The 26,088-nt window shown below is 39.4% G+C and overlaps 2 protein-coding genes across 3 annotated transcripts; both read left to right on the top strand.

Annotated features, from left to right (window-relative positions):
• The first annotated feature begins 419 nt into the window (after nucleotides 1-419).
• Nucleotides 420-14,571, top strand: LOC311210654 (caspase-10-like). The gene is made up of 11 exons (XM_084288708.1): nucleotides 420-528; nucleotides 3,335-3,768; nucleotides 3,906-4,005; nucleotides 4,314-4,449; nucleotides 5,226-5,314; nucleotides 6,420-6,456; nucleotides 6,895-6,966; nucleotides 8,089-8,177; nucleotides 9,928-10,039; nucleotides 10,782-11,286; nucleotides 11,814-14,571. Exons 2-11 carry the CDS (start codon nucleotides 3,455-3,457, stop codon nucleotides 11,974-11,976), a joined length of 1,617 nt encoding a protein of 538 aa, XP_084144834.1. The 5' UTR covers nucleotides 420-528; nucleotides 3,335-3,454; the 3' UTR covers nucleotides 11,977-14,571.
• On the top strand, nucleotides 11,967-24,306 carry LOC311210658 (caspase-8-like). 2 transcript variants are annotated; one of them, XM_084288722.1, is made up of 8 exons: nucleotides 11,967-12,083; nucleotides 17,084-17,413; nucleotides 17,646-17,751; nucleotides 18,754-18,892; nucleotides 20,346-20,434; nucleotides 21,084-21,195; nucleotides 22,353-22,842; nucleotides 23,422-24,306. In XM_084288722.1, exons 2-8 carry the CDS (start codon nucleotides 17,103-17,105, stop codon nucleotides 23,570-23,572), a joined length of 1,398 nt encoding a protein of 465 aa, XP_084144848.1. In that variant the 5' UTR covers nucleotides 11,967-12,083; nucleotides 17,084-17,102; the 3' UTR covers nucleotides 23,573-24,306. The 2 variants fall into 2 exon arrangements, with proteins under 2 accessions (XP_084144848.1, XP_084144849.1); XM_084288723.1 differs by lacking the exon at nucleotides 11,967-12,083 and adding an exon at nucleotides 14,781-15,232.
• The last annotated feature ends 1,782 nt before the right edge of the window (nucleotides 24,307-26,088 follow it).

The following is a 26,088-nucleotide window of genomic DNA, read 5'->3' as shown; positions in this document are numbered from 1 at the left end:
TGCACTGGGCAAGGCCCCTTCCCCTCCTCCCCTTAGTGCAGTGAGGCAGCGGCGGGGTCGGCGCAGCACACAGCCTACCTTGAGGAAGCCTTTCCCCAAGCAAGAGTCTCAAGCTGCTGCTCAGTGAAGAAAAAAAAAAAAAAAAGCTGCTGGCAGGGCCCTGGGCTGCGGCGCTTCGCCTGCGGCCTCCCGCCGCAAGGGGAGAGGAGGGGCGGGGAGAGCCGGGCCGCCCGGCCGCTGCCTGCGGGGCGCATGCGAGCAGGGCCCGGTGTTGCGCGGGGGGCGTGCTCCCAAGGGGTGTGTCCCCTTGCTGGACTTTGTCCCGCTTTCCAGCGCTGGTGCTGCCTCCTGGCGGCCGCGAGGCGTAAGGCCCGGTGCCCTGCCCCGCCGAGGCCCGGCGCGGTGACTCAGCGCCTGGGCGCGGGCCGGGGCCGCGGCCGGCCGGGAAGTGGGGCAGGCAGCGCTGAGCACCGCGCACGGGGAGGGCAGCAGCCGGCAGAGGGGACGGGCGCGGGGGTTGTTTAAGAGGTAAGACAGGAGTGACCGAAATGGAACAAAAGAAAGCGCCTACTTCACGGTATTGTGCAGCTACCTCTGCGAGATGAATACTCCCATTCTTTATGGGGCTGTGGGCTGACCCTGCGGTCCGTGTTTTTGTACTCTTGTTAACTCCCGCAGTGCCCCAATCAGTAAAACGTTAGAGGAAAAAATAGTAACTTAATAATCTTCGTAGTTTATTTTATGTTATTTTCCTTCCCTCTAGATATATCTCAAAGCATAAACTAGAGATGCAGATTTACCACCTTTCTGTGTCATTTCTTCCGTGTTTCTAGCTCTAGCCGAAAACAGTAGGGTGAGCCATAGCAAACCTTAGGGGTGGGGAGGTTCTGGCCCTGGCATGCCTTAGTGCTGGGTGTTTGACATCAGGGGGATTTTGTGTTTTGTTTTTAGTGAAATAGGGATTGCTTTCGTTTTCCTTCTTTGCTTTATAAGTTGCAACGTTTTATATCTAATGTTTATTTGGGCCCCTTGCTACAAGAAGTACATGGAGGTGTTCAAAAGAGTCCAGAGAAGGGCAACGAAGCTGGTGAGAGGTCTGGAGAACAAGTCCTGCGAGGAGTGGCTGAGGGAGCTGGGCTTGTTCAGCCTGGAGAAAAGGAGGCTCAGGGGCGACCTTATTGCTCTTTATAGGTACCTCAAGGGAGGCTGTAGTGAGGTGGGGGTTGGTCTGTTCTCCCACGTGCCTGGTGACAGGACAAGGGGGAATGGGCTAAAGTTGCGCCAGGGGAGTTTTAGGTTAGGTGTTAGGAAGAACTTCTTTACTGAGAGGGTTGTGAGGCATTGGAACAGGCTGGCCAGGGAAGTGGTGGAGTCACCATCCCTGGAGGTCTTTAAAAGACGTTTAGATGTTGAACTTAGTGATATGGTTTAGTGGAGGACTTGTTAGTGTTAGGTCAGAGGCTGGACTCGATGATCTTGAGGTCTCTTCCAACATAGACAATTCTGTGTGATAAATGACTTATAAAATATATAAAGTGGTAGAGAGCTCTAAAAACACAGTGGCTCTAGACTGAACAATGGTTCAGGCAGTAAACTGATAGTATCTCATCTCATAGTGGTGCTAGAAGGGAGGGAGACCCAGCCCAATCTGCCTTCAGTACAGAGGGGGGAAAAAATAGGTTATAGACAGCTGCTAAATGCAGCTCACATTAAGTGGTCTTGAGGGTATTCAGAACTTAAAGCAGAAAAGGTTTGGAGTGCAGAGTCACTTCAAGAGTGACAGCAACACATACTTAAATAGTATTTTAAAGGTAGATTAACAAATTTGTTCTGGATCTTGCTTCAGTTCTGTTTGCTGATTGTGCATACGTCCTATACACCACTCAACTCTGTTCAACTAAAGCTATGATTTGTTAATTTAGTTGAAATCATTGGTTCCAAATTCTGAATAGTTTGAACCTGGTGTATATATATATATATATATAAAAAAATATATGTTTGTTGGCTTAGGCAGGAATCAATTTAGCCTAAATTACGCTGCTAAATTTAGTTGATTAAAGCATCTGGACAGGGTTTAGAAGTAGCTTTGCTAAATTGATTGAAGTCTGATTTACTGTGAAGTGTTACAGTTTCTGTGTATAGATAAATAAGATCCAAAACGTTTGGTGGCAGCTTGTTTCTTAAGTGAATAGGGTTTCACAACATAATGGGCTTAATATGAGGAAAGAAGGAAGGTGAAGAACACTTACTGAACCATGGGAGAGTAAGGCTGAATATAGGAAAAAGCAGTCTGAGCTTTTTTTTTTTTTACATGGGCTGTGACTTCTGGCAAGGGACAGGACAGCATGCAGGATTCCAGCCTTCTGTCAAACTTCTTGTCTGATATGTGATACGGTGCTTGTATTCTAGCTGGGTGCCAGGATTAGGGGATTATATTGTCTACCTGTCCCTGAACACAAAACTGAAACAATCTCTTGTCTGTGCCCCCAACATGGTACGATAGTGTTTGTGGTTTGCTGAGCTGTCCTCCCAGATGCTTCCAAGGCTTTGAATTTGGATGTTCTTTCCCCACTTCACTTCCCTGATTTTTTTTCTTGTGTTCCCTCATTAGCTTTGCTAATTCCAGCTGCTCTGAACAAAGGTTAAGCACTTGCCTGTTAGGGGAGAAGGCACTGAAGCACTTAAACAAGTTTCCCTATGTAACCTGTACAGACAGAAAAGAACCGCCTAAGTTACATGGAAGTTGGTGTGGTGGAAGGGTGATGAGTGTCTATGAAACCTCAGTAGGATTGAGTTGCTTCTACAGAGCCTATTTAGATTGAGTTCTACTACATTTTATTTGACATTTACATAAGAAAGGCTTTAGGTCTTTCTATGCCAAATGCAAAACAGAGTTTGATGGCAGGATATGATTAGGAGTGGATGGATATTCCACGGCTTCAGTTTAGTGTCATATTTGAAACAGAGGAACACCTTACTGCCACAGCCATAGAAGCGTGAGCCTTCAAACTGCAGATCAAGGAATATCAGAGATTTTACCATTGCACTCTCTCCACTGAGAGTTTTAATATGTTACTTGCAGGGACTCTGCTTCTCTTCACTACTGGTGGGTCAGAAAAGCTCTAAATATTAAAGATGACTGAAAGAAATTTAAAAAACTTAGGTTGGAAGGGACCTCTTGAGATCATCTAGCCCAGGTTTCTGCTCAGCACAGGGCTAATGCCAAAGTTAGACTGGATTGTTCAGAGCATCTCCCAAATCTGTTCTCTGTAGTTTTGTGCTTGTAGAAGGAAGTAAGTTTCAAGTTGATTTAAAAGGAAACTATCTTTTGCAGAGAATTAAGGTCTTTAAAACAGTTGTTGGATGAAGTCTTGCTACAAGGATTGTTGAAGATCCAAGTGTTACCAACAGTTGATTTTGACTTTCAAGCAGAGAGACTGTCAGCTCCAGCAACATGGGGGATGGTGTCAACTTGCAGTTCCGTCAGCAGCTTCTGCTCATTGATGGAAATCTGGGAGCTGAAGATGTAGCAGCTTTAAAATTTCTCTGTACTGACTTGATCCCCTTCAAAAAACTGGAAAATGTACAGTCTGCAGTGGATATCTTTCAGCTTCTTATGGCTGAAGATTACCTTAATGAAGAAGATACTTTCCTGCTAGCTGAACTCTTATACAGAATTAAATGTAATTTCTTGCTCAATAAACTTGGCTATACCAAGGAGAAAGTGCAAGAATGTCTGCATGAGAAGGGAAGAGTGTCTCCATACAGGTAACTTTGCAGTGGGATTTTGTTCTCTTTATTACTGCCATCTGTACCGTGCTATTTCTCTTTCCTTTAAATTCTCTATTTGCTTTTAGTTTCTATACCATCTTTTCTGCTTTTGTCTCACTGGGTCTCTGTTGCAGGCAGATGCTGTATGAATTGTCAGAGAACATTACCAATGAGATGTTGCAGGAAATTGTATTCCTCCTGAGAAACCGTCTCCCAAAGCGACGTAGAACTACTGTATGTGAGAAGAAACTAAATGTGTATATGGCAGGGAGGGAATGAATGTTGGGATGGAGGTAGAGTGGGAGGAAAAACATAAAGAGAAAAGTCTTTGACAGAACAGGGCATGATCTGCAATTAGTCAGGTCAATATTTATAGGGTTAACAAGAAGGAAGGTCCTTCTTTCTATCATGTAAAATTGACTGCTAAGACCCAGTTTGCTAGGAGACAAAGCAGATGATAATATGATTTTTTTCAGTCAGACAGGGCTGAGGCAAAAAGTTTTAAGTTCTAAAGAACAAATATATTTCATTCTCTTTATCAGTCTGCTCTAGAATTGCTGATTTTATTGGAAAAACAGGGCCTTTTAACTGAAAACAATGTACAGATGCTGGAGGAAGTCTGTATGAATGTTTCACCTGATCTGCTGGAAACAGTTAACAGCTACAGAAGGGCAAAAGGTGAGATACTCAAAGTTAGGGAATAGGTTTGCTAAAATGCAGAAAGCTCTACAAGGGTCTTAACTGAACCTCAAGGTTCTACGTGTGCATTGCTGGAGCAGGAACTAGAGTGGGATTACCTAAGTATCTTCACACACAAGTTTGGCATAACGGTCCCTAACTTGCATTACTAGGGATGCGCTTGAATATCTGAGGCCACACAGAGCAGTCTAGCATATACAGAACAGGCTGGGAAACTAAAAATCCATTTATATCACACTCCTCAGTTTCCACATGAATAGCATTAAGATGATGATGACTGTCCTGTACAAGGCACTTTGTGATATATAAATGTATACTACAACAAAGCAGTTGTGTGCTAGTAAGCTGGAAAGGCAAGTCGTGTGCATATTTGTCTGATTCCTGGTGAACTTTATTATTAAATGTGTAATTCACGTTCTCATGGGTTACACTGTGGTTTCTAATATTCCTTCATTTAATGTCCTGTGGAGTGACTATAAACATATTGGGGAAAAGGTTCTATTTCATTTTATTTTAGCACTGGGAAAAAAAATTCTGGGAAGCATGAAGCTGTCTCCCCAGTAGGTGCAAGGGCACTCAGCACTTCATGAATTCCAGTCCCCCCTATTTCCTGAGCGTGTTTCGAAGTTGCTTTATATTTTAATGCACCTTTCACTAAGTATAGATCTGCATTTGCCTTAATGTGCAAATTCATAGTCATTTAACTAAAAGGCACTTGATTTCTCTCATTTATTGTCTCTTTTTGCTCTTTTTAGTGTCTCTGCCTCAGCAGGAGAATACTCTGCCAGTCAAAGAATCTTCAGTGTCTCACACTGTAGGCATCAGAGCATTGAATTTCCCACAGGTACACGCTATCTACCAGAGTTTTAGTGGTGGTGGTGTTTCATTTTTTTTTTTCTGTCTTTATTTTGAAACCATACTGCCTGTGAGATCTTTCACTAAATCTTCCCACTTGATTTAGGAAGGGAAAAGGCATGTTTGTAAGAAACATAGCTGCATATATCATCAAACAGTGGAATTTGAAATACTACTGTTGTTCTTGTACAACTGGGGAAAAAGCAGTATTGGGAAGAGAGATGAGTGAGGGAGAATGTGAAGGTGCCTTCTGTAAAACAGGACAGTCAGTGAGGATTTCTAAAGTTCTGGCTGATTGTCACTAAACTATCTCTATTAGATAACACCATATTTTGATTATCAGTTCATACTGCTGCTTCTAAAGGAAGTCATCCCATTTTCTCAATGTACAAGTCCTTAGTTAGGTCCTTCTTGCAGCTGGATGATGAATCAGGTTAGGAAACCTAATTAATCTGGGATATAACCAATCTCTCTTTTGGAGGGAAAAGGAGAGGAATGGAAGAAGTTCTGTCCCAATTCTAAATGAGAAAAGCCAGTGAACGTTTTGGTGATACTTCCCAGAAGTAGATATTCTTAATGGCCTATTTAGTGTCATGAAGGGCTTGCATTATTGTAGCTTTGAGTTACAGTTGCTCTACTTGTGAAGAGGATTTGGATAGCTTTCATGCATGGCACTTAGCATGGTAAGAAAATTAATGTAGCTTTTCTTAATAGAAAACATAGATTCAAAACAATTTGAACAATTTACTATCGACGAAAATTAATATGGGACCATGTTGGACCGTTATTTTGTTTGTAGTGAATGTCCACTCCTATATTTAGAAATCATTTGGAAGTAAAAGAAAATTATTTGCTGTTTCCCTTTATCCTTAAGAGAAAGTATTGTTGTTTGTAGCTCCATGAGATTTGCACTAAGTGGAGAAGTCTTCTGTAATTTCATTATTAAATGTTTTGCCTCTTGTAGGAAATCAGTATTTTTCCTATCCACTACTTAGAAAACTTCGGTGTTTACTAAACCTATTTTGCTAAAATCACTATGAAAATGTATATATATGATGATTTTTAACATGTTTTTTCCCCCATTCAAAAAACAGGAGACTTCAATCAGATCTGTCAGTTCTAATGTCAATGGTAAGACTTGCTGAAAACATCTGTTTCTTTATACCTTTATGTTTAAAGCTACATGCTTTTATTTACTCTAGTAATTTTTTTAGCATTTGGCTTAATGCAACACACTTATCTTGCTGTCTGCTTTTGAAGGGTCTTTTTGCTTTCTGCACTAATAGATTGGAAGGATTTCTGTTCTTATATAAATGGGAGAAATGAAAATTGGCAAATCCTGTATACCTGGTTAGTCATTTACTGGAAACTATGAAACGTATTTTTTCGTAAATGAAATAAGGGCTGGTCTGATTAGTAGAAAAAGATTGTTTCCCAAGAATTAAAAACAAGTTTTCTATTTAAATATGTCTGGAAGGACAAGAGAAGGGAACACTATGACTATAAAACTGAAATGTTATTTTTTTGTGTACAGGACTTTACCTCGGATTTCTTTTGCTTTATGTACAGATCATTATGCTGAAGAACCTCGGAGCCTTTGGGAGCATGTTGGAAATGTGCACTCCATACCCAGCAGGCAAGGTTTGTCTTCTCTTAGAGTTTCAGTATTAAACGATTTTTATGCCGCCCTGTCTGGAATCTAGTATATTGTTTAAAAGGACAATGCCATTTATTGTAGTTCTTTCTGCCATACCTCTTGGATCCTTATAGAGGAAATGAGAAAGTGCCCTGGACTTCTTGTCTCTCTGTTCCAGTTCCCTCACTAAAGGAAGATATCAGGAAGATCTGTGCCCACTCTTCCCAGGCATTTGCAGAATGACTGTTAACTAAGCAGAAAATAAAGATCTGAGGACAGAAACAGGCAAACAAAAAAATGGCACCTTTTTTAAGGTTAAAAATGGTTCCTGGCACCTTTATTCACTAGAGAGACCATGACATGTATGGTTTGCGCATCTTTCAATAGCTTGCTGGAGTAAGTGAAGTTACTAAGATTCAAGTTGTTAGGTGTTGCACAGTGGAGAGGGATGTTTTGAATGCATTAAGTAGCATATGATTTGTACAAGAGGAGGGGAGAGTTTTAGGGCATTCAGAAGGAAAAGTAAATAAAGTTACCATAAGTAAAGTTATATTTTGGATTAGATCTCTGAAAAGATTCCTTACAAAGAACAGGAGATAGTTTACATCCATGTTTGTTACTCCACAACAGATGTTGTAAAGTATCGCAGCACAACATTTGCTCTTTTCAACTTTCAGTGTCTGTCGAGGTACCTTTGAGAGTCTGAGAGGTATTATGTGTGACTCAGGAACAGAAAAAAAAATCTGTAATGGGAGCTTCAGTAGTAACATCATAGATCCAACTTACAGTGAAGTTTATATCTAGTTATTTACAAATGAAAAATTCATTTGACTGTCTCAGGTAGAATCTGTCCTTGTAGCCTAGATATCTTTGTTCCATAAAACAAGTACAAATGGAAACCTTGCCTTTGTCACGAAAGTATATGTAATAAAAATAACTGGAGACATGTCCAGAATAGATCCTTTGTACATGACAACGTTATCTTATACAGAAGAATTACTCCTTTCAATGTAAAAGTATTTGAAATAATAAAATTATTGTATTGTAGTTATACTCCTTTTTGGTACATACACTAATAGTAGATTTCTCCTCATCAAATAATAAATATTATACTGTTTTTTCCCTAGATAACAAAGCGGCTACTCTAACACAAAGCTTGTCTGAAATGAACCTGGAGCTGCCTAGAGAATTCAGCAATGTAGAAAATGAATCCAAGGTATGAGATAATCTCTTAAACCCATCTTTGTGAATATGTAGGGGCATGAGGTCTTCATCCCTCTAATGGCGTTTATCATGCAAGAACATGTGAGATTTCTGTGTGTCTCATGAAGTTTGTTGCAAAGAATTTGTAAGAAGGTTAAAAGAAGGCAAGTGTGTTCAGTAAGCTATTACAGGCATGTAGCAATCTTCCTCAATAAACCAGAGGTCATGGTTTAGAAGGAAAGATCCCTTTTGTGAGATACCTTCTTAGAAGACTTGTATGTACTCTTGTACAGCAGCGTAATGAACTCTCCCTCCAGCTTTTTCCTTAAGCAGAGATATTGAGGGAGCAAGTTGTTGCATTTTTTTATATCCATTTATATCCATGAGTCCAGAGAAGGGCAACGAAGCTGGTGAGCAGTCTGGAGAACAAATTTTATGAGGAGTGGCTGAGGAAGCTGGGATTGTTCAGTCTGGAGAAAAGAAGGCTCAGGGGCGACCTTATTGCTCTCTATAGGTACCTCAAGGGAGGCTGTAGTGAGGTGGGGGTTGGTCTGTTCTCCCACGTGCCTGGTGACAGGATGAGGGGGAATGGGCTTAAGTTGAGCCAGGGGAGTTTTAGGTTAGGTGTTAGGAAGAACTTCTTTACTGAAAGGGTTGTGAGGCATTGGAACAGGCTGGCCAGGGAAGTGGTGGAGTCACCATCCCTGGAAGTCTTCAAAAGACGTTTAGATGTAGAGCTTAGGGATATGGTTTAGTGGGGACTGCTAGCGTTAGGTCAGAGGTTGGATTCGATGATCTTGAGGTCTCTTCCAACCTAGAAATTCTGTGATTCTGTGATTCTCCCATGTGCCCGGTGACAGGACAAGGGGGAATGGGCTGAAGTTGCACCAGGGGTGTTTTAGGTTGGATAGTAGGAAGAACTTCTTTACTGAGAGGGTTGTGAGGCATTGTAATGGGCTGCCCAGGGAAGTGGTGGAGTCACCATCCCTGGAGGTCTTTAAAAGACGTTTAGATTTAGAGCTTAATGATATAGTTTAGTGGAGGACTTGTTAGTGTTAGGTCAGAAGTTGGACTAGATGATCTTGGAGGTCTCTTGATTGATGATTCTGTGATTCTTATGATTCTGTGATTTAATTTCTTGCAGTTCTGTGCCATAATGTATCTTTTCATCAACTGATGTTCAGGCTGTTGTAGCTGAAGTATTGTTTGCTGCTGTTGAAGTAGCTGATGGAGTACTGCCTTCATTTTTTTTCTACTAAACTGCACATACCCACATATTTTTAGTTGTTCTTTCTAGTGAACAGGGAGGAACTGAAGTGGGGGAACTTTATGATTTTAACCTGAGGTTGGAATTGAAGGGGTGGTACTTGTAATTTCGGTGACTTCTTAGTTTTTAAAACATTCTTTTTTAAATGGGGGAGGTAACTTTTAAGTCTTAGCAAAACTGCTAGTGTGGCAGGTGTATGCACATCCATGATCTCTGTTCTGTTTGCATCCCTTTCCACTGGATCAATATGAACCACCTGCTCTAGGTATTCATTACTACTAATAAACTCAACTCATGTGTCTAACATCATGCACACAGAGGCACCATTGAGTTCCAGATTTCCAAAAATAACCCAGACTCCTAGGTGTCTATAATTTTTTGGATGCCAATTTTGAGACATGTTAAGGAAATAAAGTTGCTAGAGCTTACACATCCATCACTGAAGTGTTGAAAAAGTTTGGTGAGGCTGTGAGCTTTTTTATTCTTCTTTCTACAGAAGATGTCAAGTTACAAAATGGATGGCCCAAAGAGAGGATTTTGTATTGTTATTAATAATGTTACATTTGATGGGGTTCTTCAAGAGAGGAAGGGTTCTTCTAAAGATGCTGGTAAGTTCCTGAAGTGAGATTTTTGGAGGGTTAGTTTCTCTGTTTCCCCATGCAAGTTGATTGTCTGGTACTGCTCTAAATGTTACTGTATATGTTTTAATAAGTATTTCTAAACAGTAAGATTTTTGATTTTGTTAAATTACGTCACTTGTGTCTCCCGGGGAGAAGGGCTAAAGGCTGAGTAACCACTGAATTTCTCATACAGTTGGATCATTCTTAAATCATTTTTAGAATCCCTTTTTATTTGGTCTTTATCTGTAACTGTAAAAAAGAATTAAAACTAAACCAACGTTTTTGTATAATATAATGCAAAACTCTTTAATCAAACCTATGCATACTCTTTTATTCTATTCATTCTATTTATCTTTTGTTTATGAAGCTGAAGCTCTATAATAGTCAAAACTGCAGTTGGAAATAATCATCTGAGGAAGGTATTGAAAGAGTTTCTAATCTGAAACTCTGGGGGGATTCCTAATATTTTCAGGTGCCATTTGTGAGCTCACTTAGTGTGTCATTTTATAATGTCATAGTATGTTCTAAAGCTTGTCTGGAAAGATTCAGTGACAGTGTTTGAACTGATGCCATCTTATTCTGTTAACCTTTATTTGATACTAGTATAAGGATGAATCTGCAGAAGTATCAGGGTGTGAGGTCCTTTCACAGTTAAGATTAGCTTGCATGGTGACCATAAAATAGTTTTCTCCTGCTTCATTTTTTTCTTTTTTTCTTTTATTAATTACAGAGGAGCTAAAGAGAGTATTCACATGGCTTGGCCTGGATGTAAAGACTTACACAGATCAGACATCTGAGCAGATTAAAGAACTCATGGAAATGTGGCAGCAACTGAAAGATCATAAGGACAGGGACTGTTTCATTTGTTGTATTCTATCTCATGGAGAGTCAGGAGCAATCTATGGGAAAGACGGAGAGCTTGTATCAATCCGCGTGATCATGTCCTACTTCACTGCCAAACGATGTCCACAACTAGCTGAAAAACCCAAATTATTCTTTATCCAAGCTTGCCAGGGTAAAGAGATACAGCGTCCTGTCTACGTTGAAGCTGATGCACGAATTCCTGACTTCTCTTCTATGCAACAGAGCCTTTCTCCTTCTGAGAGTATTCCCGAAGAGGCTGACTTCCTCCTAGGCATGGCCACAATTGATGGATATGCCTCTTTCCGGCATGTTCAACAGGGTACTTGGTATATTCAGGCCCTGTGCAGCAAGCTGCAGTTGTTGGTACCAAGGTAAATACTTAATTACTTAGCTCTTTGAAAATACAGGAGGAACTTCCCCCCTTCTTTTTTTTTCTCTGAAGTCATATTCAAATAGGAGCAGCCCATGGACAAAATCAGTTAAACTGATGATTTGTTCACTCATCTTTGATAAATTTACATTAACACCTCTGGTACCCTAGAGACTATTGGGATGACGTGGAACTTACTGCAAAAAATAAAAATAAAAATGAAAAAAAAATCCACCTCTGAATCTCCAATCTATATTCTGTTAGCCATCTGTTTCTTGAGTGGATTTAGATAAAAATATCATTACATCCTTTACATTACTAGTTGAATCAAGCAAGGCTTGCACTCAAATGAGATCAAAAGAAGGGAAATTTGTAGAAAAGGATGTTTTTTATTATAAAAGAAAAATTATTATAAAAGTTTGTACTATAGCTTCTAGATGATCAGTGAGGTGTTACATGGAGAAACAATACCATCTGCTTATAATTAAATCTTTTTCTTATTATTTTTTGCTTTCATTTTGGCTGCAGGGGTGAAGATATTTTATCCATTCTTACAGAAGTTAATGAAGATGTGAGCAGGCGTGTTGACCGCTGGGGGACAAAGAAGCAGATGCCTCAGCCAGCTTATACCTTAAGAAGAAAATTTATATTCCCTATACCTAGAGACCCTCCTCCTTCACAGCAATATTGAGGCTTTTTAAATACATACTTTTGTCATCACATCTCATTTAAATGCAATTCACTGCACTGCCTGTATAAGGCAGTTACTCAGACTCCTCAGGAGCTGTTAGTGTCAAGGCAAGGCTTCCTTTTTTTTTCCCCCCCCCCCCAAAGAAACTGTGAGGATACACAGTTAATACAATCCATGTGCCAAGTATTTAAATAATATATATATACACAGAGTTTTCAAGGTTGGGACAAGCATATTTCTATCATGTTAAACATTTTTGTGCCTGCAGACACAAAAGCGTACGTCCGTCACCGTAAGGGTTACATGTAGCTTTCTATATATTCTTTATATATATCTAAACCAGGATGTTAGGTTTAGGCTCATCATGTTTTATTTTGCATGCTAACAATTTTTAAACCTATCTCTAAAACCACTAGTTTTGTTCACAGAGAAAGACAAAGGTGGGAGTAAGAGGAGAAAGCTTAAGTAGTAGACAGAGAAGGATTTTTTCATCTCTAATTTAAATTGCTTTTAACATTATGGAGAAGCAGGTAACTCTTGAAATCAGCAACTTGTTCAGCAGTGCTCACTGATGCCATGTAATAGCTAACATGAACCTCACGTACAATGTTATGTTTCCAAAACTGAGTATAGCCAAAATGCTATAGAACTCCCTCTGTGAAAACTTGTGACCTGTCATTTCCCCATCACTTCTTGGAATAAAAGTTAGGGTAGACCAGTTAAGCACTGTGAAATAATGTCACTCAGCTGTATATCTGCATATGTTTATCAGATTGATTAACTTAAAGCATTACATTTTCTGATTTCTCATTTTAATGTCTAAAATGAAGCTGTATAAGGACACAAGCCTTCTTCTTGATTAACCTTCTAACTGCATGTTTTAGCATTAACTGAAATAATATAATATTATTTTGTTATGATATTTTGTGTATCTGTGTCCTCCTTTTTGTTACTGAATTAAATCTATATATTTTTTAAGAGCTTGTGTAGACAAAACATTTGCTAATGCTTATCCTTGTTTCTGCCTGCCTGCTGCACTTCAGAATACAATAGAATAGAATAGTTTGGTTGGAAGAGACCTTCAAATAACATCTTGTTTACCTGCCTGACCACTTTGGGACTAAGCAAAAGTTAAAGCTGTATAGATGAGGGCATTGTCCAAATGTCTGTTGAACACTGACAGGCATGGGGCATCAACTGCCTGTCTAGGAAGTCTGTTCTAGTGTTTGACCATGATAAAGAATTTTTTTCTAATACCTAGTCTGAGCCTTCCTGGCGCAGCTTTGTTCCATTCCCTTGTGTTCTAACTTTGTTGGACTGCATGAATGAATGGGATTTTAACTGCTTCAGGGTTTAAGCTGAAGTGAACCTTTGTTTCAGCAAAACACTGATTTTTTTTTTTTTCTATATTTACTAGCCATAAAATAGCTTGAAACTTAGGGTTAAAATTTGAGATAGCACTGTTGAGTGCTATTGGAAACAATTTTTAAAACAGGTGTGTGACCCATAGCATCCTATATGTTCTGAATTATTATGGCTGCTACATTTGAAGTGACACTTGTGCCACAGATAGAAAATGTTTTTTCTGTTAGTAGAACGTATAATAAACTTAACAGATTGAAGTGTCTGGCTCAAAATTGCTATTCAGACTCAGTGCACTCTTCTTTTGTATGTTTAGGTAACAATTGAATTTTATCAATACAGAGTAAACAGAACAATCTTGACCTTGTTTGGGGGGATCTTGGTTTCCTTCTTAAGTTTGCTAGACAGAGAACATCATCATGTTCTCTTGCTCTCTCTGTAGGAACCTCCGCATGAATAGTCTCCAGTTAAACTGTAGGTGGATAAACACAGCCAAGAAAAGTTTAAGCTGACTTTTGCCATGAGTTCCCTCGGAAGAGGGATCCACACTGTGAAGTATGAAAGACTGGTGAAGTTTCCCTTGTAATAAGGCTTGTTCACACACAGGTTACGGTGTTATGATTTATAGTATCCAGTGTGAAAATTGTGCTTGTTTGTGTTTATATTGCTGCACACTGTAATACTTGGGTGCACACAGTGGCACTTTGTCAGGACAAGCCTGCAGGCAGGAAAGGCTTAGGACTGTAACCACAGCTGCCATTCAGCAAGGTTTTTAAAGTTTTCATGTGATCTGTTGTGGTGTGTTGTAAGACGGCAGTCTGAAAGTCTTGGGTAAAAAACACCCTCTCTTCCTGCAGCTTAGATGTTAATCACTGCTTGCTGTCCATGTTGTACTCTTTCAGTGTCCCTAGGAATATAGAGTTTGTGCTAGAAAGAAATCAGCCTAATCCAACAAAAAGTGTTTTGTTTCTTTAAGGACTTGATGATGCATACAGAAGCATATGCACATGTATGTATGCATGCTTGTCACCTACAGAATTAAAGAAGGGTTGTCACTTGCGCAATTCTTGTTTAGACATATTGAAGTGGAAATAGTGTAAAATGAGTCTTCCTGTGGGGAAGATATGTCTTTGGAAAGTCATGATCTTAAAGTAGAATTTGTAACATTCACCAAGTCCTATCCATACTGATTCTCTCTCTCTCTTTTTTTTTTTTTTTTTTTTTGTGTAAGAGCTGTTTATCCTGGCTTTTGCCAGTAGCAGCCAGTCACTACAGTTGCTGAGTAGTCAGTGGCCTCAGCATTTTTGCTTCCTCAAGGCAACCTTTCTAGGGGAGCTGGATTTTTGTTAGGCTGCTGTACAAAGAATTGGCTGAGTCATTGAGACAGTTCTGTGGGAAACCAGAGGAATAAAATGGGGGCAGGGGAGCTGTGGGAAGTTGAAGGGACTAAAGACTAACAAAGGAACAGGAATAGTTCGGGGAAGGACAATAGAGTAAGAAATAGGAAGTGAAATATTAAACAGGAAGAAGAATGCCAGGAGGGCTGGTCCCTGAAACAGCTGCATGACAGGAGAAGTCTCTGTCTGGAAAGAGCTATCTCAGGCCTGGTCTTGCCTGCAGATCTTTTTCACACAGTGATCACTGCATGTTTCCTCTTTAAACCTGCAACTGGAGTCAGTTAAGACACAGAACAACTAGTAAAGGAAGAGAGTGAGGCATGGGATGACTTGGAGACAGAACCATTCGGGACCTGAAGATCAGATAGCACTTGTGATGCTGTTCCCAACCTTTGGATTAAAGGAAGACTCATGCCAGTGAATCTCAGACACGTTTTCTGAACTGTTACTAGCATGTGCCTTTTGGAAGGAGTTTGAATACCTCATTCCATTGAAGGGTATGTTCTGATTTTGAGTTTATAAACGTAGATAGGTTGAAATCGATGAAGGTAGTTTTAATTGCAAAATTTGAATATATTTCTGCTGTCCTAACTCTCTCTCTTCATAATGCTTGAGTTTGGTCTTCAGATGTGAACAGAGAGGTCTGGTAGCTGACTATTCATATGTTTGCTGCTGCAAGGAAAATACTGGTGACCAGCAAATCATACTGTGAACTTTACCATTGAAGGCAGAGTTCTATGCATAAAGAGAGTGAAAATGCCAAAAGTTAAATATTACTTAAATTATTTTGTGAACAGGAAAGTATGTTTCAAAGGGGTGTTTATCCTTTCGGTTTTCTTTATTTGTCAGTACTGCTACTGAATTTGGTACTGATATTTGACTAGTTAAAAGTAGGCTGGCTGAGTTGGAGCTGTACTTTGAAGAATGGAGCTAGGATGTGGAAGATCTAGTGACACAGCAGGATAGTGGGACTGAGATGTTTTTAAATGGGAATATGTAATTGATTCATGCCTCCCCATCATCTTTTAATTGGGATTTATAAATAATCATAATGTACTGAGCTGTGCCATATACCAGGAGTTCCTGGCTGTGCTGCTTAGTGTCCCCTTAAAACAAAAGCAAATCTGGTTGTTTCTGTGGTTTACGTTTTTTTCCTACAACCACTGTAATAATTTCCTGAAACCGGAACAGTGGCAAGTGGAGAAAGAAACTGCTGCATAATGATCACAGCTTATTGCTTTGATATAACTGACTTACTGTAAGTCATGTGACTTACAGGCCATACAGGCCATAGTACAAAAGCAAGTACTTTTCCTGGAACTTCAGAGACTATGGTTGTCTTTCACTTTTTTCAGTTGTTTCAGCAGTCCTCCAGCCTGTCCTCCAATGTAAGTGTAGTAAAATTATTATTACTTATGGTGTAAAAGAAACTGTTTGCTTGTTTTATCAGTTGTGTCTTTATTTTAGTGAAATGGAAGAAGACACCACAGCTAAACATTGTTTTAGTGTACTCCTGTATTTACAGACAGGCTTAAACACTGTGTAGATGGCACATCTATACTAATTGCAAAAATTTTGCGGGTGTGAAACTTACTTTTTGATTTTCTATTGTGCTCAAAAGTTGGATACATAAGCCAAGTTTAATATTTTTAAAGCTGATAGAGTGGTGAGTGGTGGAGAAGGAGGATGATATTTGGTGTTCAGTAAAACAGAACTGCTGATGAGAACTCTAGTCTTTTTGAAAACGTTGATGTGATCTGTATTTGATTTGAACATTACCAATTGAGATTAGATTTTACTTCATTAAGATAAACAAAAGCAGGGAGAGGTGCTTTGGTTTCATTGACCAAAGTCAGAAGCAGTATATAAGAAAAGTAGAAGGCAGCTATCTTAGAGAAGTTTTGCTCATGTGGCCTGTAAAACCTTTATATATGTTATGGTGCAAAACCTTGCAGCCTTATTTACTGCATAGTCTATATTTCAGACTGTAAGTGGCTGTTGCTTCCAAATGGAGTCAAACCTCCAAAAGAAATGGCAGCAGCCTGCCAGGATTGTTTATCTGATAGATCAGTATATCCAGGTGTGGAGATGCACCATAGGAAGCAAGAAGGATCTGTGACTTTCTCTGTCAATTTCACTTATGCACAGTTTTCAATGCTCTCCATTTAGTCCAGAGAATCACGAGAAAAAAATGTCAAAGTTATGGTGGCAGGACAGCATCTGTCTACTGAAGTATTTTTGATTACATATATTTGTTTTGGACTATTCTACATGACATGACACCTTTTATATTCGTGGTGTTGCACTACTGTTACTGACAAACCAAATTAAATTTTCTCTGTGTTTAGATCCAAATCCTGACGTGAAATGAGTACAGTCTTCCACAAACTTCTTTTTGATATTTCTGAGGCTTTGGCCACAGATGAACTGGCAGCTCTGAAGTTTCTCAGCTTGGAGCATGTCCCTGTGAGGAAACAAGAAGCTATTGAGGAGCCCAAGGCTTTCTTTGAAGTGCTTCAGGAGAAAGACATGATCAAAGTGGGGGATGTGTCCTTCTTGAAGGAGTTGCTCTACCGGATCAATCGGATAGACCTCCTGGCTGGCCAGCTGGGCTCCAGCCGAGAGGAGATGGAGAGGGAGCTTCAGATCCCAGGCAGGGCAAAGGTGTCAACGTACAGGTAAGCACAGTATTAGTAAACCTTGGCATGCAAAACGTACGACAGTTCTGTTGTGTACTGTCTTGTTCTCTGTAGTGTTACCTTACAAATATCCCAGAATAATTGAATTTATTACAGCATGACTTCCTGCCCTCGTGAGTTTTGAGACCACATTTCTCAGTTCAAATGTGTAGTTGTCATGTTTATTTCTCCTATCTTTCTTAGTCAGTCTTTTTCTATCCTTTATTGCCAGACAGCTGCTATATGGAATTGCAGAGGACTTGACTCCAGAAGATGTCAAGAGTGTGAAATTCCTGCTGCAAGAACAGATACCGAAGAACAAGCTCCAGGATAACGCTGTAGGCAAAGTAACCTTGATAAGTTTCTTGCAAGGCTAGCTCAGAGTCTGCCACTTGTAAGACGGGAGCAAGGAGAGACCAGTGTGCTGTCACTAAAATTCTGTTGTTTATAGGTTTGTGATGTTAGCTGACAGGTGCTCTGTGACAGAAAGGACCCTTTTTTCTCAGTTTATGTTTTCGCTGACCTTTTTGCTCTCCTTTTCTCATTTTGCCTCCACCACCTGTCTCCCTATCTTTTCTTCTTGCAAAATCCATCATGCTCTTACTTTCTTCTTTGCTTGGCATTTATAAGACATTTGTGCACATGCTGTATCTAATAAAAGTGATGTTTGCGGGAAGAAAAACAATGTTTTGGAGATCGAAAATTGAGTTCTAACATGAGTTCCAGCACTAATTTTTGTGTGTCAATAGGTACATTTTTTTCTACATTGTAATTTGATGTAATAGTATTTTGTTAACTTCCCCACAGAAAGATTAAGAGGGTTGGTGAGCTAGTTTAATATCTGTTTTGTAAACAACAAACAATGCTATGAAGGTGCTTGGTATTACTAAGAGGCTTCCTTAAAATTCTATTTGTATTGTGGCACCTACTGCAAAAGTAGCAGATTTACCTGCAACTTGGTGAACTAAACAGCTTTAAAAAACAAAGTCATCCTTGAAGACATTTCCTGCATTAGAACATGTAGAGTGGTGCAGTTAAGTGGCTTACAGCAATTCATCTGAATATAGAGGCAAAACAGGATGTCGTGTTATTAACTGCATAAGTGCTTCGCACTTTGAAACATAGCAGAATAACTTAGCCATGGGCAATTTCTACCAATCCAGTCTTTACTCTAGTGATGTGTTTCTTCAGTTAATGAAGTTTGGAGCAAAAATAAATTGGTCTTTACTTTAGGTCTCTGGGAATGAAGATGTTGTCTTCTGTTCTTTCGAGAAGTGCCAGATATTGCGGTTATTGAAGGTCACTGTATGAGTTTGGATTCTGTGTTTGTGTTTTACCAGTCAATGTTGAAGGTCTTAATGGAAATGGAAAGAAATGCAATAATTAAAGAAGATGACCTGAGAATTCTGAAGGATATATTAAAGGAATTTAGAGCTGACTTAAAGAAAAGAATCGATATCTATGAAGAAAAAACAAAAGGTAAACTATTTAATCGGCTGTTTAAGAGTAGAACTGTTTTGTGATTTTTTTTTTTTTTTTGTGGCTCGATCCTTGGGATCTTAGGAGTTTAGAGATAAGAGACATCTTACATTATCTTGGGATAGGCAGAACAGATCTTGGTACCTGTGGTTTCCAATGTTCTCTGCTACTTCACTATCACATCATGTCTTCTTGTACCTCTCTGCGAAATACATCCTGCCCTTTGTAAGTGGTCTGCCTCTCCTTTATCTTTGCTTTAAGTGCAAAGGAAGCAGTGCAGTGCTGGTTTTGGACTATAGCTTTTCAGCTGCTGAAAAAAAAAGACAGTTGGCTTGAGGAAACTTGTTTTGGTTCTGAGCATAGTTTTCTATTAGCAGGCTTTTTTTCTCTTATTTGAAGGACAAGTCACTGGAGACCAGGTGCGTGGCTAAAATTGGACTATTAGCATTCTATATCAGATGTTGAAATGCCCAGAACTTTCGTGTCTGGGCTGTTGCAGCTGAGGTGGTGGCTTGTGACACTATATACAGGCCTTACTCTTTGGGAAACAGGGTGTGTCAACCATCAAAATGAGAGTCTACTAAATGTTTCTACTAAATGTTTCTACTAAGTCTACTAAATGTTGTGTTGCTACAAAAGCAGAAGAAAATTGTCAAGGAAGGCTAGCATAAACAAGCCCTGTGTCAGGGGAGTGGCTTTTTAGTAGTATTGATGTGTTTTGTCCCCCTTGATAAGTGGAAAAAGAGCACATCTATGTAACTTGTAAAAGGGGTATTGTGATTTATTTCCCTGTGCAGACCCATGTGTTTGATGATTTCTTCTCTTATTTCTGGCAGTTGTATTCAAAGCAGTGTTTTAGTGTTTTGAGGAGATCTTCATTATGCTGGTGTTCTGTCTCCTTGGTGTGTCCACCAAAACAAAGTCATCTGGAGAAGGGGCCTCAGAAGTAAATGAACTGGCTGTACTACAAAAATGGGTCTCCTCTTTGACTTGCATATCCCATAGTAGAGATGCTAAGGGATGGCTTGCTTGGGGTGATCATCACATTCAGACTTCTGTTATGTGGCTCTTGCTACCAGTAAAAGAACAGACAAGAAATGGAACAAGGTACAGCCACTGCAAGAATGCAGCATATGCCATCTCCAGGCTCAAGCTTCAGTGTGCGCTCAGGCCCAGAGGTCCACTTTTACGTAATAACTCTAATTTTGGGAATGTCTGGTTAGGGCTGCACAGTCTTAACACAAATGTATCATTTGTTCCAAGGGACACTCTTCACAGCTTCACTGATGGGCAGTTTGCAATACTGGAACCCATTCATGGCCCAGCCTCGCCAGTGATAGTGAAAACAACCCTCCACCTCACTCCTTGAGCTTTTCTGGTTTTGGTGTTGAAATATGCAAAGTGGAAGATTTATCCTTTTACTCCTAAAATGTTCTTTTTATTTCCCTCTTAGAAAATAATTCTAAGGAAACACTCAGCAATCTAATCTGTGTGTCTCGGCATCCAGCAGGACAAGGAGCAGAGGGTGGGACACCACACCTGGTGAGGAATACTTCAAGATTGCCTTTAAAGTATTTGTCCAACAAGTGGGAGCAGGGAGCATAATTTTTTAAGACTAAGCAGGTGAAAGAGCTAAAAGGGAGGGATTCTGGCTTTAGAGGTTGGCCTTGAAAGAATTCCTGTTTTCAAAACAGGATCAAGCCTTGTCCTTTGGTGAGGACATGGCCGTCAGCAACCTTTTAGACAAGAAAGGAAAGAGTAGCTGTCATGGGAAGAAAAACAGTTTTAATTTTTTTTAAAAAAACAGGACAGTCTAGTAGTATCCTGGATAGATGGGATCTGCTACCCATAGATAGATAGATAGATCTGCTACTCATAGATAGATAGCATCTGCTACCTCACTAGAAAGTCAGGACTCTGAGTGAATGATATGGTTCAGGAACTTATCCTCCACGTGTGCAAATTTGTGTTTCTGGACACTCACTTTCTCCCATTCTAAAATCATAACCTAACCACAAAGAGAGAGGAGGGTTTCAGGAAGAGCCAGCAACTTCCTTCCCCTTGGGCTGACTTATACTTTTGAGCTTTTTTATTTTCTTGTATCTTTGCCCTCATGATTTAGGGTGTTTGGCACTGTTTTTTTTTTTTTTTTTTTTTTTTTTTTTTAATTCTAGTTTCTTTGTTTCTACAGCTTGTGGAATCATATAAGATGGAAAATAACCCCCATGGCTACTGTGTGATTCTTAATAACCACAATTTTAAAAATCCATGTGAAAACAGAGAAGGAACAATAGAAGATGGAAGTAAGTATTTTTTTAAATCCAATTCCTAGTTTGTTCTTTTTTATTAACTTCTGAAGGAATTGTCTAATCTTTCCCATAGAATGATCACTTTCACTTCCCTTTGCTTCCAGAGTAACTGGAGTGACAACTAATGTAGAACTGTAGAAATTCAAAATAAACCACTTCCAACAATTTAGCTGATGGCTTTAAGAAGGAAGATCTTACTGTTGTAGGTGAAAAAGCATCATCTTAATTGGTCAGATGTACTGAAAAGCGAAGGAGGGATTGATGATGCACTTTTTCACTTCTTGTTTGTTTTTAATTTTTACCTATCACAGAGTAGTGCTTTTAAGTCCTTAAATTCTTTCAATGTTTTGCTTGCATAACTTACTGATTGGAGGGTATAGCTTGGACATGCTATACCCTCCAGTTATAAGCATTCCAGTTTAGTCAGTATGGGCAGTTGTTTGCAACAATGCTCAAATAAATGCAGTTATTTTACTGCTTTATAAATTTCCTTCAAGCCTGTCTTCCTGCAAGTGTCACTTGTTTATCTTAATAAACTAAAAATCTGCTTCATGAAAGCACACATCACTGTTTTTAACTCTATCCAGCCTGTCTACATGTTTCTTGCTTTCCAGATACTTTCCACCTACATAACACTTACATCAATATTTGCTGGGAAGTCTGTGTAGCACTCTGTCCTTGCTAGCATGTTAGCAGGTTATCCAGCCTTCATTCTTGCTGCGTCAATCAGTCTCACAGAGTGAGGGATTTACTTCATTTAAGAATGGCAGAAATTGTCATTCTAAAGAGTTACATCTTCCTAACTTTCTAAGGTTTGTTCTTTTCCATCTGAGATTTCTATGCAATGTTCAGTTAAAACCTACTTAAAAAAAGTAAGCTTCACTAAACTATACTGATTAATTGGATAATCCGAAACCTGCATTTGTTTTTACATAGTGTGTTGTTGAACCCAGTTGTATTTAAAAGATAAATAAGTTAGGCGTTTGTGATTTTCTAATTAAACTTGACAGGCTAAGAGGCAGTCAAGTGAATTTATTGGTGGGATCTGAACACTTTTGGTGATACCTGTTCTACCACACAGAGCCCAATGTTTCAGCATCTTCCTTGTCACTGTTTATGGTCACCAAGTGCCTTCTGACTTTCTTTCCCAGAGGCTCTGAAGAGGGTCTTCGAGTGGCTTCAGTTTGAGACAGTTGAGCACATGGATCTAGAAGCAAAAAAAATATATGAGACAGTTAAAGAATACAGTAAAAAAAACCATAGCAACATGGACTGTTTTGTTTGCTTCATTCTTTCACATGGTGAAAAAGACAAAATAAAAGGCACTGATCATGAGTTTGTAAATATTAAAGATTTACTCACCTGCTTCAGTGGATCTAATTGTCCTTCACTTGCTGGCAAACCCAAGCTGTTTTTCATCCAGGCTTGCCAAGGCTCTGTAGGTCATCCAGCTGTCACAGTAAAAGAAGACTGTTCTGGCCATCTCGAGACGGATGCTATCCCCCTGCCTTCCATTCCTGACCAGGCTGATGTTCTGGTTGGCATGGCTACTGTGGAAGACTTTGAGTGCTACCGCTGTATAAAGACTGGCAGCGTTTACATTCAATGCCTCTGTGACAAGATGAAGTTACTTTGCCCACTGTAAGTACTATTCTTAATCCAGGTGTAGATTCAGGGTTGTGATGCTGGAACATTACAAATAAACAAATGTGTTCATGTATGCGCATGTTTTTTAACTTTTTTTTGAGTAATAAGGTATTTTTCTTCTAGTGACACCTGATAAGAGGCCAGTTTGTGGGTTGAATACACAGGCAGAACATCAGTATTCTTTAGTCATAATTTTCATTGTTGCCTCTCTCATAAAGTTAATTTAGAAGATAGAATTTTTCTCCAGATATCACTTTCTCATGATGTTCAAAGGGCTTGGTGAATGCATAAATTTGGTTCTGTTTCATTTTAGTGTGCTATTCTGATTGCAGCCAAAGTAGAGGATTGTGTGTGTTTGTATAGTGATCCTATGTGGAGGTTGCTTTTATTCTCCCAAATGTACTGAATTCTGTGGTTTCACAGTGGCGTATGCAATTTCAGTGACAGGCAGCTGAAAGGAAGATACTAGTCTTCCCTGAGATCTCACTTCACTGAAGCAAACATAGATCAACTTCTTGGCCTAGCAGCAAGTACTGTGTATTTTAGTGTAACTTTTATTTGTTTTTGTTCAAGCCGCAAGGATATTGTAACCATCCTGACAGAAGTGAACAAGGAAGTGGGAAGAAAAGTATTAAATGGATGGAAGCAGATGCCAAAGATAACATCAACCCTGCGGAAGCAGTTTATCTTCCAGATTCCACAATGCCAGTCAACAATAAAATAAGAATACACTTGATTAGGAATAACTTCTGGAATGGGCTTCCACAGGGAATTCAAGAGAAGTTGCAACAGAAATTGTCTAGATCTGTGTAGTTACTCCCAGTCCTGCAAGGGGCTGTGTGACCCAAATTTTTCAAATCCCATGTTTAGTGAATCTTCTGCAACTTAGATCACTAGCAGTCTGCTCAGGCAGTGGAGTTTGGATCTCTTCAGCCCTGCTTTCAAGTAAGAAAGCATTTCCAAGTAGTATGATTTTTAAGTGTTATGAGAATTGCCAATAGAACTATCATAGAATAATAGGTTCAGAGAATCATTAAGGTTGGAAAAGACCTTCAAGATCATCTGGTCCAACCATCACCCTGCTACCAATGTCACCCATTAAAGCATGTCCCTAAGCACCAGGTCCAACCCTTTCCTTGAACACCCCCAGGGACGGTGGTACCACCACTTCATGGGGCAACCTGTTCCAATGCCTACCCTTTCTCCCTTTCTGAGAAGAAATGTCTCCTAATTTCTAACCTAAAATTCTAACCTATTGTTTCTGTCTCTGCTGCTAAAAGAGAATAAGACCTTGAAATCCAGATATATTCAGAGCACCAGATACCTTCTCAGAGACCTTGTGTAAAGTTGTAACTGTACCATGCAAGGAAGTACCCAGAAGTGAGTAATTGCGTAACTCTGGAAACTGTATAGTTCTTCACAGAAAATAATGTCCCTGCCCAGAAGGACCAAATAAATAAATAAATAAATATGATGATACAAGTCTGATTGTTTTCCTCCAAATACTTTGTTTTGCTTTATGTTACTAATTTACTTGGCTGAACAGCACTGCTGGTTAGGATTTTTAATAGTAAGGATTCTAATTGTGTTGCTTCACAGAGCACTTAGGGAGCAGTCTGTTTTGAAGGGCTGATGACCACTGGAAGGAAGGTGCCACTCCATTAGATGCACAGTTCTGAGATTCTGTCCCCTCCTGGCTACTGTCTGTAGATCCTGTAGGCTCTTAATCTCTGTTGGAATAAATACTGATGGTTGTCACATCACCCTTGGTTGTGGTGTGTTTCTCTCTTAGGGGAGCTGACTGAGGGACAGTCAGCACAACAAACTTCTTCAGTTGAAGAAGTTATTTTTGCTCTCGTTGAAGTATGCAATGGCAGCCACCCTTAGAGTGTAGCATATTGATATCCTTTCATTATCCTTTCATTAGAGATGGTAGAAAAGAGTAAATTAAATTCAGGACATTCATGATAATGGCAGCTGATGCCGTGTTCTTACCTTGCATCTTCAGCAGTGTGTACATGGTGTGTGAGAGCTGCCCAGGCGTCTAACAGCCACATCCCTTCTAAGCTTTATAACAAGGTAAAGGATGGATATGAGACAATATGTAACTTCTGCTTTTTTTAGTTTGTGTTTTTTGGAGATCTGTGTTTGACTGTAGTGCAAGGGTTCTTTATTTGTTACTGCTTTTCTTCCAGAAGTGAGACTTTCTTATTTCTAATTCCACAAAATATGTGGAGCATTTTGCTTCAGTTACTGGTTTTCACCTTCTAAGTGAAAGGGAGAATGTCAGTTCTTAGAGTCAAAGCTCTGTTCGCACAGGCTTCATAAATAGGCGTTATTAGCACAATGTAAATGAGAGTGCTGTTTGTGGCAAATTATAATAGAAGATATTATGATACAGCTCTATGGATGACATTTGGTTAACCATCTAGGAAAAATGCAGCAACAATGTATTTACATTTTTATAGCATTTTCATAAATGAAACCTTAATATGAAGTTAGTAGTTGATTTGTAAATGCTGTTTTACGATATGGAAATGTTGTTTAAATGAAATCACTGCTTCCTCTGGGAGAAACGTGATGAAGGTGGCAGCTGTTCCAGTACAATTAAGGGAAAATATCACTGGTATTAGTTAAGTTGTGAATCCATGGTATTTCCATTTCTTCATTGTTTTCTGTGTCAGAGTTTAGTACTTTTAGAAAAAGTTCTTTTAGATACTCCACATGAGGAGGGTTTAATGTCTAATATCAAATTTACTTATTTGTTATATTTGGTGTTACATGAGTTTTTGAATGATACAACAATATACTGAAATCACAACATGAAAATAACACAGCAGTTACAATATACAGTTGAAGTTGAACACAATACAAATGTGAGATTCTCATCACCAGTTTCCACATGCTCACTGCCACAACACTGGCCGTCTCTAGTTGATAGGAAGGAACATGTGGCTTGAAGCCAACACAACCCCATTGTTCCCTTCAGTTTGTTTAATCATTTGTGCAGTTTTTATACTTTGTGTTGGGCTGAGCCACATACAATCCCCTCCCTATGCTGGCCTGGCTAGCTTGGGAAGACATTCTTTAATTGTCTCAGGCAACCTGATTTACTGGTGCAGCTGTCTTGTCTAAAACTGAGGATACCCTCCAGTCTCCACAGTGTTGCGGTAAGTTCAGCTTTCTTCACCATATAAATACTAGCTTGTACAAAAGACTTCAGTGTAACTATCACTATTT

Source organism: Netta rufina (assembly GCF_964035555.1).
Source record: "Netta rufina genome assembly, chromosome: 6".
NCBI lineage: Eukaryota > Metazoa > Chordata > Aves > Anseriformes > Anatidae > Netta > Netta rufina.
This window is presented reverse-complemented; position numbering and strand designations above follow the sequence as displayed.